The following is a 12,826-nucleotide window of genomic DNA, read 5'->3' as shown; positions in this document are numbered from 1 at the left end:
TCATATGGTAATCCGTTCACACCTGGAATAATTTTTGTGAACTTCCTTTGAACCCTCTCCAGCTCCAGCACATCCTTTCTAGGATAAGGGGCCCAAAACTGATCACAAAACTCCAGGTGAGGCCTCAACAGTGCTTCATAAAGTCTCAACATTACACCCTGGCTTTCATATTCTAGGCCTCTTGAAATGAATGCTGACATTACATTTGCCTTCCTCACCACAGACTCAACCTGCAAATTAACCTTTAGAGAATCCCGCACAATGGCTCCCAAGTCCCTCTGTTCCTCAGTTTTTTGTATTGTCTTTCCATTTTGAAAATAGTCAACCTTTTCATTTTTTTCTACCAAAGTGCATGACCATTTTCTGACACTGTATTCCATCTGCCACTTCTTTGTCCATTCTCCTAATCTAAGTCCTTCTGTAGCATCTCTAAATCCTTAATACTCCTTGCCCATCCACCTTTCATTGTATTGTCTGCAAATTTGCAACAAAGCCATCAATTCCATCATCCAAATCATTGACATATAATGTAAAAAGAATCAGTCCCGACACAGACCCCTGCAGAACATCACTAGTCACTGGCAGCCAGTCAGAAAAGGCTCCCTTTATTCCCACTCTTTGCCTTCTGCCAATCAGCCACTGCTTTATCTATGCTAGAATCTTCCCTGTAATACCATGGGCTCATAAATATAGGCTTGCATAACACATTGGCGAGGCCACAGTTGGCATACAGCGTACAGTTATGGTCACCCTGTCTGAGGAAAGAGTACAGAAAATATTTATGAGGATGTTGCCAATTCCAGAAGGCCTGAGTTGCAGGGAGAGGTTGGTCAGCCTAGGCCTTTATTCCTTGGAGCTAGGAGAATATTAGTAGAACTAGGTGAGCTTATAGAAGTGTTTAAAATTATGAGAGGCATAGATAAGGTGGGTGGTAACAGTCTTTTCCCCAGAGTAGGGGAGATCAAAGTTAGGGGTGTGGATTTAGGTTGCAAGGGAAAAGATTTAAAAATGACCAAAGGGGCAACTTTTTCATGCAGAGGGTGGTGAGTATATGGAATGTGCTGCCACTTTGGATGTACTAATCCATAAACTTCCAGTTTCAGATTGCAATGCGTGCAACAGCTCTCTGGTAGTCCATAAGGCAAGAAATTCGACTAAGAACATCACTAATAACACCCTTTCTGAAGTAAATTGTGGTAAACTATCACCGCAAACAACGAAGAAGCAAGCGGAGGTGGAGCTGATTTGAAGGATGGGCCGTGCGGGCGCATCACAAAGACGAGGCGTAGCGTGTTCAAGTGGTTAGGGCAGCTACAATAGTATCATTTTAAAAAGCACTTGGAGGGTGGGGCCTCGAGGGGAATAGGCCAAATGCAGGAAATTGGAACTAGCAGGGTGGGCATTGTGAAGGCATGGACCACTTGGCCCAAAGGGCTATATTACTCTATGACATGTCATCCATCCAACTATATAACCTTGTACGCTTTTCTTCATTGTGTCTTTATCTTCCTCATAGAGGTGTATTTGCATTAACTCCACTGTGTGGGTAGCATGAAAATAAGATTACTCACCTGGATGCCACAGATCTTGGGATAATGACCGTGACCCTGGTCCAGGTCTCAAAGTCTCCCGTGTAGTACACTGTAGCTTCCCTCAGTTCCCTTGAACTTCCCTCGCAGCCTTTGACACCAGGTGATGCAGGATAGCAACCTTCTTTTACCAGAGACCAAGATCTACCGGCGTCATGGGAGTATTGAAGGAGAACAGGGGCAGCACTACTGAACTGGCGTTCACATCCAATGTTCAGCTGAAAAACCCAAGATGTAGCAAGTTAAAACTTTCTGAACAAAATCCTAACACACACACGCACACACACACACACATATATATATATATATATATATATATATATATACACACACAGAATTAGGCCTGCCCTGTAATAAGGAAGGGATTGAACCTTCTGTATAAAAAGTTATGATGTTAATAAAGTTGGCCTGATTTTAGAGTTCAGTATACTGTACTCTGCCTCTTGCCCACTTTAAAAATCCACTTAACCTCTGACTTGAGCAAGCGCAACTGTAGGAAGTGGGACCATCATTGCATACCAAACACTTAAGTTGAAAGTTCACGCAGGAAAACTCAGCTGCCCTCTCACACTGCATTGGCAGAGACAGAAGTTTCTCTCATTCGCAAAAGCAAAGGCACCTCCTCACTGAGGAAGTTGGCCTTCCAGACTGTGAACCACAAACTAAGGGAGTCTGTGACTCATTATGAATCTGAACGTCTGACTTACAGTGGAGCTAATGGCTTCTTTCATATGCTTGAGTGACAGATTGTGATTCTGTGGCAAGGGTACTGGAGGACCAGAGTCAGAGGATTGATAGCATTTTTTGAAGGCAGCAACCAATCATTCTAGAGTCTCTGGCACAGCCGATTACTGGAGCCATCCTCTTTATATTTAATCAGAGGCTCCCTTTTTCCTTTGTGCAGTCCACATGAGAGAGATTTACTTTCTTCAGCAACCTTATAAAAACTATTCATTGTCCCTCCTACCCTTCTAATTTTACCATGCCTGTCAACAACCCCAACCATCCCTCCACTCCTCCCCACCCTCTCCTGAATTAGTTTGATTTATTCAGGATTCAGCGTTGTTTGTCACATGCACATCACGACAAACAGTGAAATGCGTGGTCGGCATTAACAATCTGTGCTGGGGGCAGCCTGCGAGTGTCACCGCACATGATGGCAGAAACAGATGATGCTCATCAGAACAACACAGAACAGAACAAGTAACAAATAGCAGCAAAAAGAAGCCTCATTCCTCCCTCCTACCCACTCACAGACACAGTCCTTTAACCCCAGGACAGGCCTCCAGCTCCATCTTCCAACTGACACGGACTCAGTCCTACAGACAATGAGGTTAGACCTCCACAGCAGATTCGCAGAAATTCACAGACTCTGCTTCGGCCAAAGGGCCTCTACTTCTGGACTTCAATTAAGTCACCAGAGGAAGAAATGAAATGGTGTGGAAGGGATTCACGGTCACTATACATTGTGGAAGTGGTGCCAGAAGGGGTAGAAACAGTTGACACTGGCTCACTCAGAGTCAGAATGTCTTTGATTTAATCCCATTCAGAGCAGTTAAACTTGCCATCACTAATGCACAACACTAATCAGTGTTATAGAAACATAGAAACATAGAAAATAGGTGCAGGAGTAGGCCATTCGGCCCTTCGAGCCTGCACCACCATTTATTATGATCATGGCTGATCATCCAACTCAGAACCCCGCCCCAGCCTTCCCTCCATACCCCCTGACCCCCGTAGCCACAAGGGCCATATCTAACTCCCTCTTAAATATAGCCAATGAACTGGCCTCAACTGTTTCCTGCGGCAGAGAATTCCACAGATTCACCACTCTCTGTGTGAAGAAGTTTTTCCTAATCTCGGTCCTAAAAGGCTTCCCCTCTATCCTCAAACTGTGGCCCCTCGTTCTGGACTTCCCCAACATCGGGAACAATCTTCCTGCATCTAGCCTGTCCAATCCCTTTAGGATCTTATACGTTTCAATGAGATCCCCCCTCAATCTTCTAAATTCCAACGAGTACAAGCCCAGTTCATCCAGTGTTTCTTCATATGAAAGTCCTGCCATCCCAGGAATCAATCTGGTGAACCTTCTTTGTACTCCCTCTATGGCAAGGATGTCTTTCCTCAGATTAGGGGACCAAAACTACACACAATACTCCAGGTGTGGTCTCACCAAGGCCTTGTACAACTGCAGTAGTACCTCCCTGCTCCTGTACTCGAATCCTCTCGCTATAAATGCCAGCATACCATTCGCCTTTTTCACCGCCTGCTGTACCTGCATGCCCACTTTCAATGACTGGTGTATAATGACACCCAAGTCTCGTTGCACCTCCCCTTTTCCTAATCGGCCATTGATCCCAAAGGTAATTACAGCGTCATAGTAGTATTACAAGTGCAAGGATATACAAATATTAGAAAGAAGTAAGAAAGAATAAAATATACTCAGGCAGTGTCACCTTTCAGATGAGCTGCTAAACCACAGTTTGTCTGCCATTGTGGCAAGTGTGATCTCTCAGTGCTCTGCTAACACTTTCTGCTATGTGTTGTAACTCCAAAACATAAAACGAACTGAAAGAAAAACACGGAGCCAGGAGCTGTGTGCCTTAGTTTCGTTTTTACCTTAGTGTGGTGCCATAATGATGTATGCCATTCACATACTTCATGCATATAACCCATAATGAATTATATAAACAACCAAGAGTGCTTAATCAAGCAACATATTTACAATACTGAAATATTAAATATTACATACACAATGCTTTCAATCAACTTCTCATTGTGAAACCTTATAGTGCATTAACCAGATACAACATTTGCTTAACTTGCAATGCTGACATAGTTCATTAGCTGTGAATTGCTTTGAGATATTTCAAGGTTGTGAAAAGTGCTATATAAATGCAAGCTCTTTAGCTATGGCTTGAAACATTTGGTGTCACTCAGCAGTTTTCTGACCTGAACCTGGTGAGTCGTGACAACATGATTGGGTTCAGTTCAGGTCAGGTGTCATAAAATTTTGAAATCCTTGGGCTTAGGTTGAGTTGGATTGGCCATGGTTGAGGTGGGCTTTAATTTTTATACCTAAGCAAGTCTCTGCTTGGAGGTGTACTACAACACCGGCCCAACTAGAGAGGAAATGTAAAGCAGCCATGGTTAGGGCCTTTACAGTCTATTGATTCCTACCTACAGTCAGTAGCCCTTTCCTCCTTCTCTTTCAATCTTTTGCCAGCCAATTTTCTAAATCCCTAATTCCTTTAGCTGTGATTAGTAGATATCTTTTCAACTTCTTTCTGTGTATTAAGAATATGGCTGCTTATCTGCCACCCACAACTCCTGATCACTCATATCCAACTTGTATGTTATACACTAAGGGGCATCATTTTTTCTTGCCCTCCCAGTAAATGTACAAGGCTTGAGAAGAATTAAAATACATGCAGATATGCCTAACCCAGCATGAGACTGAAGATGTATAAATCTCCATAGTTGGTGTTTGCAGCCTTATGATAGGACATGAGGGACTGACATCCATGGTAATCCTGAAGGTGACCCTCTCCACCCTGAATCTTGGAGGAGGGGATCAAAACAGCAGAAAATAACAGATGATTACATCAGAAAAAAAGCACCTTGACCCTCTGAGTCCCAGATGACCCATCAAGTACCACTTACATACAGAATATCTTTTCCATCCCAATTCCCATCAGCTACCATGTCCCCCCATTCTGCTACTCACCTAATATTAGGGTCAACTTACAGTAGCCAACCGTGCACCCTTCACATGTTTGCAATGCAGGAGAAAAGCTCCACCCAGAGGTTTCAGGATCACACCCAGGTCATTGGATCTCTCAAGCAGCAGCTCTAGTACAGGTGCTACTGTATTATGCATGGAAACTCAACCCTCAAATTTTTGTTTTTGTGCTGGAAACTAGAAATATGAACAGCTAAATGCTTAATGACATTCCTATGCCACTGCTAACCATTATGAACGTATATAAGAACTGGAAAGTCTCTTAAAATACTAGGCAGAGAAAAAAATTGTATATTCATCCACAAATCTGGACGATGCTGAGGATGTTCTACGAGTCTGTGGTGGCCAGTGCTATCATGTTTGCTGTTGTGTGCTGGGGCAGCAGGCTGAGGGTAGCAGACACCAACAGAATCAAGAAACTCATTCGTAAGGCGAGTGATGTTGTGGGGATGGAACAGGACTCCCTGATGGTGGTGTCTGAAAAGAGGATGCTGTCCAAGTTGCATGCCATCTTGGACAATGCCTCCCATCCACTACATAATGTACTGGGTGGGCACAGGAGTACATTCAGCCAGAGGCTCATTCCACCGAGATGCAGCACAGACCGTCATAGGAAGTCATTCCTGCCTGTGGCCATCAAACTTTACAACTCCTCCCTTGGAGGGTCAGACACCCTGAGCCAAGAGGCAGGTCCTGGACTTATTTCCTGGCATAATTTACATATTACTATTTAACTATTTATGGTTCTATTACTATTTATTATTTATGGTGCAACTGTAACAAAAACCAATTTCCCCTGGGATCAATGAAGTATGACTATGACTATGACTTCCCATTTCTGGGGCAATAATTCTTCTTCTTAGTTTTCTAGTTCTGAGCTTGCTGGGAATAAACTCATTGCAGTTGTATGAATTTTTTTTTACAAGTATGTTAAGGGAGTTCAGTTGTTAACTTCGCATTAGGGCTCATACAGTAAACACTACATGTAGCAGGATAGCTGAAATGGGTTCGTTATCATCTCTAGTGTTGTTGATTGCTTGGTAGTTGGCATTTGCTTTGGAATACATCGAGGAAACACTATTAGCAACTGAGAGGAAAATGATACTTTGCTTTGTGATTGTCAAACTCAGATTGTCAAGCATCAGCATCTGAAAAGCCAAGCAGGATGATCGAAAGAGTTTAACCTCCCTGTGAGGAATATACTGGCTATAAATCTGGGATGGAGGGGGGGCGGGGAAGTGATCTGCGGTAATGAATCTGCTGTAACCTCTGAAGCCTTTCATTATTTTACAAGCTTTCATTTATCCAGCTCTCACCTGTTACATATTGATCAGAAATTTCGGCACAGTTCATTAATTTTCAATTACAAGTGCATAACCTGTACATCTTACATGCATGGGCATCATCATGTCAGCTGCTTAAAATCTGGACTGCAGTGCAGCCAGTCAATTTAAAATGAGAACAATTCCATAGATTTTTATCTGCTATGGCTGTACCATTACAATCTTACACGAGCAGTATTTGTAGTGGAATACATAGCAGTTTTGGAAATTATAGAAAGCCATAAAAACTAAATAGGACAATTTAGTAACATGGTGACCAGAACTGCTTGGAATCCTCCAGCTGTGTGATCCTGCATTTTGCAACACTAGCAAGAAATTGAATTGATGCTATTTTCAGCCTTTTAAATAGAAATATTAAAACCTTTATTCAGAGTTTGGAAAGAAGAATTCCCAGCTGATTCGTTGTTTCTATTATGAATAACACAACATGATTCAACTCCTAATTTAGTTCCTGCAGATCTAACACTGTTGATTAGATGTTAGTTTCTCCTAATCTGTTTATTTCTTCTCCCATCTGGATACAAGTTTTCTTAACGGCAATATATCACTTAATTCCAGATACTGCAGCACGACAATCTACGTTTCACTCCAGGGGGGTTGCATTATTAGAGGTGCTGATACTCTGATAAGATGATACACTTAATAGCTCTCAGTTGGACGTAGGAAATCCCACAGTAATAATTCCAAAGAAGTTTAGTGGAATTATCAGCAGTCCTTGCCATTACTTACCCTCATCTTACATCACTAAAACAGATCAAATTGCTTCTAGCGGGATTTTCCCACTTTATAATAGGCATTACACTTCATTGGCTGTAAAGTACTCCGGGACATCTTGAAAGTGAAATAAAAGATGCCTGAGAAATAAGTGCAACACACAAAATGCTGGAAAATCTTGGGCAGCATCTATGGAAAGGGATAGAGTTGACAATTCGGGCTGTGGCCCTTTATCAGGACTGGGAAGGAAGGGGGAAGAAGCCAGAATAAGGAGGTGGGAGGAAGGGAAGGAGTACAAGCTAGAAGGTGATAGGTGAAGACAGGTGAGGGGGAAGCTAGGTGGGTGGGTGAGAGAGAGGGTTGAAGTGAGAAGCTGGGAGGTGATAGGTGGAAAAGGTAAAGGTCTGAAGAAGAAGGAATCTGATAGGAGAGGAGAGTGGACCATGGGAGAAAGGAAAGAAGGAGGGGCACCAAAGGGAGGTGATAAGCAGGTGAGGGGAAGACAGAAAGGGTAAGAGGAGAGTCAGAATGGGGAATGGAAAAAGAGCGAAGGGGGAGAGGTTGAAATTTCCGGAAGCTAGAGAAATTGATGTCCATGCTTCATGCTTCAGGTTGGGGGCTACCCAGATGGAATATGAGGTGTTGCTTCTCCAGCCAGAGAGTGTTCTCATCATGGCAGTAGAGGAGGCCATGGACCTACATGTTGGAATGAGAATGGGGACTGGAACTAAAACGGTTGGCTACGGGGGAATCCTGCTTGTTGCAGATGGGGCGAAGTTGCTTAACAAACAAGTCATTGTTTATAGATAGCAAACTTCCATTTGATTCGTGGCATGCAAAGACAAAATTGTAGCTGGCTGAAGACAGGAAACCTCGGTGAGCCAGTGCAAAGGGCCATCAGTGAGGTGATGAAACGCATGCACGCTACCTTGAACTGAAGCAGGTATCCAGGTTTCAGGGTCAGGTCCCGAGTCACAGCAACCCGATCACCATCCGATTTTGCAAACACCATGGATGAGTGGGTCATGGAGCAGAAAGTCTCATTCCTGCCCATCCCTTCATTAGCCAACATCAGCCAAATGCTCAGCTGGCTCAGCGGGATATCATAGGCCGGTGTGTAGTCCTGCAAGACAAGAAAGAAACAAAATGTGTAAAATGGTAAATATTACAGCAACACACACAAAACACTGGAGGGACGCAACAGGTCCAGCAGCATCTATGGAAAAGAGTAAACAGTCGATGTTTCATTCCGAGACTCTTCACCAGGATTGGAAAGGAAGGGTTTTGGCCCAAAATATCAACTGTTCACTCTTTTCCATAGGCGCTGCCTGACCTGCTGAGTTCTTCCGGCATTTTATGTTAGTTGCTTTGGATCTCCAGCATCTGCAGATTTCCTTGTGTTTGTGATAGATCCTTGCAAGCTGCTTCAGAGAGATGAAAAACATTGTGAATGTTTTAATGTTACCACAAAAGGTTTTAAAAACAAACAAATCTGTTCTGACATTAAAGAAAAGCTAGGTTATAGAGTGTAAACAACTATATACATGATTCACTTGTGCTGGTAAAGCTATGGCTAAATTACAAAGGAACAACTGGGCAGCAAATCAGGCTGCAATACGGTGCCTATAATACGGCAGTGAGCTGCTTAATGTAAAGTTGTCTTCAAACACAATAAATCCAGTTGAGTTGCCATTTGATGGTGGATTATTGGGAATCCTAGACAAGATAACATCAAATAACACATGTGGAATGGACAGATAAGCTGCTTATAACCACAGTGTTTGTACCAGATTCAGCCTTGAAGTGCAGTGGTGCAGATGCACGAGTACTCCAAGGACACTCAAGCGAATGTCTATAAAATAGTCACTGTGAGCCTCGGCTCCTGCCTACAAATTATTTTGCTTTATGAGACCCTTGCAGTACCTAATAATAAATGTCACCATTCATTGAACTTTACACTCAGTTTCAAATATCATAAATCAAATATATTAAGTAATATTTTTCTTGATTAATTAATGCTAAGGAAGATTCTTTCTAATAGGTGATGATAAATATCACAGGTTGGCATTTAGAAAAAGAGGTGGTTGAACTTAATGTGCAAACACAGTGAGCAATTAGGAAGAAAACAGTTCATTGCCAAAAAAAAAGGATTTAAGTACGAGAGTAACTACATCTCACTGAAATTATATACAGACCTGCTGAGAGGTCTGATCTCCCTTCTCAAGGAGAATATATTGTACGTGCAATAAAGAACGTGCAGTGTAAAATTCAGCAGTCTGATATCTGTAATCGGGGTTTTTGTCCTATTGGGAGATATTAAGAACACAGAAAAAGAAGTAAGCTATTCCATCCCTCATGCCTAATCCACCATTGAACAAGCCCTTTTACTTTGGTATAACTACATGCATGTTAGAAAGATGAAGCATCTAGAATTCCTTATGGTGCTTGACGCAGGTCTGTTGTTTCTCCTGATGTAGTATCTATAACCGTGGTTTCCAGTTCAAAATAAAGGCTGTACCACTCTGGACAAAGATCAGAAGGTAGATATGCTTTGGATTCTCGATCTGGCAGGCCTATGGTGCTGAGTACATTCAAGGTAGAGATAGATTTCTTTGGATATTAAGGGGACAAAGGAATGTGGAGTTAGGGCATGCAATTGGTGCTGAGATAAAAGATCAGTTTTATTCTTGTTTAACGGCACAGCAAGCTTGAGGGACTGAATAGCCTATTGCTACTTCTGTACAAAATCATTTTGTGGATCCTGTACTATTAAAAGACCATAGCATTCTGAACAATTGCATAGATGGGGCAGAACCATAATATCCATTTCCATATCAAGATATTTGAAGTAGCATGCAGAAAGCCATCAGTTACAGCCCAGCCACTGGGCTGATATTGAATGACTTAAATAAGCACCTAACACAGAATGATAAATCGCATTGCTGACCTTTGGTATATAATACAGCTTTATTTTAAATGAATCTGTAGCTAAATCCAAGCTGTTGATGCTTGATCTAGGCATGTTGATAGGGATCAGTGAAATAAAAGGGCTTCCTATTTCTGGCAGCCAGTATTAGTTACCACGTGGACTGGGCAGAGGGAAAGCCCAGTCAGTGAAGAGCTGGAGAGGCACTGTGGAGCTGGAGAAGGCAAGTGAGAGATGTCCTGGATAAATCATTGGATAAAACTGGTGTTTGAGGTTGTCGGAGGTGAATAGTCCATTAACCAGAGGGTAATTCTATCGCAGGTCTTCACATGCAGAGTCATCCCAAATTGTTTGCTAAAACAAAGGTGGAGGGGCAGTGGAGAAAGCTCTCCTGCTGGCATCCAACAGCTACAGTAACCATCTCCTCCTTGCTCCTGTGGCGGGTAGGTTGGCACTTCCGTAAGTCTCTCCAGCAGCCTATTGTCAGAAGGCTGCCCTGGAAGGCTTCCTTAGGCTGGTGCTAACTCTAACAGGTGTTGCTTGCCCATTGATTTCAACGATGACAATTGTGTTTGTATAGCTCATCTGATTTGTGTTTGGAGATGACTGTAGAGGCCAATTCTTGAATGGTATAGACATTGACAAAGGGAACAAGAGAATTGTCCTGATTTCTTAGGCATGGCTGTTTCTGCTGCTTTCCTCTTCTGTTGGGTGGTCTCCACGTCTGCCTTTCTTCAAAGGTGCCGTGAGCAAGTTTTACCAAGGCACGCCCACCAATTCTGTCTCGTGCCCTATGTTCCAGATGCCGGGGAGCAAGCCTGCATAAAGCAATGCTGGCTTTCACACAGTCTTTAAACCTCTTACCAGATCAGCTACGATTTCTGCTTCCCTGTGACAACTAGCCAAAGAGCAGCTGCTTAGGAGGTCTGGAGACCTCCATGCATTTAACATGACTGGTCCAACAGAGTAGTGCTTTCAGAATCATGGCTTCAGTACTGGTAGTCTTTGCCCTGTTGAGGCCTTCTAGGTTTGTGATACAGAGGGCTTATTTCAGCCTGCTGCTGGATCTGCTGCTGGGCTGCCTTCCATCACCATTGAAGGCACAACACTGAGGGGAGCAAAGGAATTTAGATACCTTGGTAGTGTCATCTCCAGTGACGGTTCCTTGGATAAAAGAAATCAATGCCAGGATTTGGAAGGCTAGTCAGAGGCTGGGTCGTCTGCAATCATATATGCTATGCCAGCACAATATCCACTAAGATCAACTTGTACAAGGCTTTTGTTCTTGCCAGCCTCCTCTATGGCTGTGAAACGTAGACCGTATATGAACTGCAACTCAAACTGCTGGAGCACTTCCCCATGCACAGCCTGAGATCCATTATGGGTATCCATTGCCATGTACATCCAAATCTAACAGTTCACTTACTTACAAGCCATTTGCTGCTGAGACACAATTCAGTCTGGTCTGGCAGACTCGCTTGTAAGTGTGCTTCCCAGCCATGAGATCTGAAACCAAATCTTCTCCAGAGCAACCTCCGTTACAATCAAGGAGACTCTCCGGCTGTCTGCACTTTAAGAGATGTGTGTGTCACAGCACTTCCACACCGAAAAAGGCATTTGGTTGTAAACCCAGTGGTTAAAATCTGGCAGACAGACTCTTTATTACAGCCTTGCTTAGTGAGATTGTCAATTTAATGGCCATTAGTTCTCCACTGTTTTGCTACATTCAGATGCTGTAAACGATGAACTACCTGCCTGCTGAACCTGAACACTAAGCCTTACTTAACGATTGATTTCATGCTTCAGTTCTCTAAAGCAGGACAAGCTGATACTTTAGAACAAATTACCACAATTATTCTACACTTTGACTCTATATGAACTGCTACCTGCCTAAGTAGAAAAGAAGCTGGTTTTTGTTACAACAAACTCAAGACTTGTTCTGGCATTCACACTATTTTAAGTTTGCAGATATGCAGCAGTTCCTGCAAAGGTTATTTGTGATATCCTGGACGGTGGAGGATACATGTACAGGCTGACAGCGTAAAAATCATTATACTGAGCTGAAATGGAATGGTTGTTTAAAATAGAAAACAGAGCATGCTTCACCTGCGTTCCTCAAATAAGTTCTTACATCAGTCACAGAATTGGATCATTGCAGAAAAGTGGGCCTGGGGAGAGACTCCTCGAGTACTTGTCAAAGCTCACTAGTTGTCCATCTTTGCCCATTCAGGCTGTTCAGCAGGGTTACCTCCATCTCATTTCCACTAACAGCTACGAGGACTTCTACCATTCCCTACACATAACTGCAGTGAAGTAGAACCAGCCTTAACTTTTACCTCTAAATGCTAAAGATGCATCTGAAACCATGGTAATAAACGAGTGCCCTTAAAGGACTAATCCTCAAAATCCTCTCAAATTCCTGACATGCTTTCTCTGTAAGTAATGCCCTCCACCACATCAGAGAATCACTCCACATACTTTTCTGACAGTGGGAGATGCTGCCCTTTTTTAT

At 42.9% G+C, this 12,826-nt stretch overlaps 1 protein-coding gene across 3 annotated transcripts in view; it reads right to left on the bottom strand.

The window, feature by feature from the left end:
- LOC140186845 (reelin-like) overlaps window positions 1–12,826 on the bottom strand; it is a 319,577-nt gene that overhangs the window by 98,985 nt on the left and 207,766 nt on the right. For all 3 annotated transcript variants that reach the window (XM_072241501.1, XM_072241502.1, XM_072241503.1), the window contains 2 exons: window positions 8,317–8,511; window positions 1,572–1,807 (listed from right to left, as the gene is read on the bottom strand). In XM_072241501.1, the coding sequence (XP_072097602.1) occupies window positions 1,572–1,807; window positions 8,317–8,511 (431 nt within the window). The remainder of the gene's footprint in view (window positions 1–1,571; window positions 1,808–8,316; window positions 8,512–12,826) is intronic.

Source organism: Mobula birostris, chromosome 23 (genome assembly GCF_030028105.1).
Source record: "Mobula birostris isolate sMobBir1 chromosome 23, sMobBir1.hap1, whole genome shotgun sequence".
NCBI lineage: Eukaryota > Metazoa > Chordata > Chondrichthyes > Myliobatiformes > Myliobatidae > Mobula > Mobula birostris.
The sequence above is the reverse complement of the archived record's forward strand: the minus strand, read 5'-3'. Positions and strand labels throughout refer to the sequence as shown.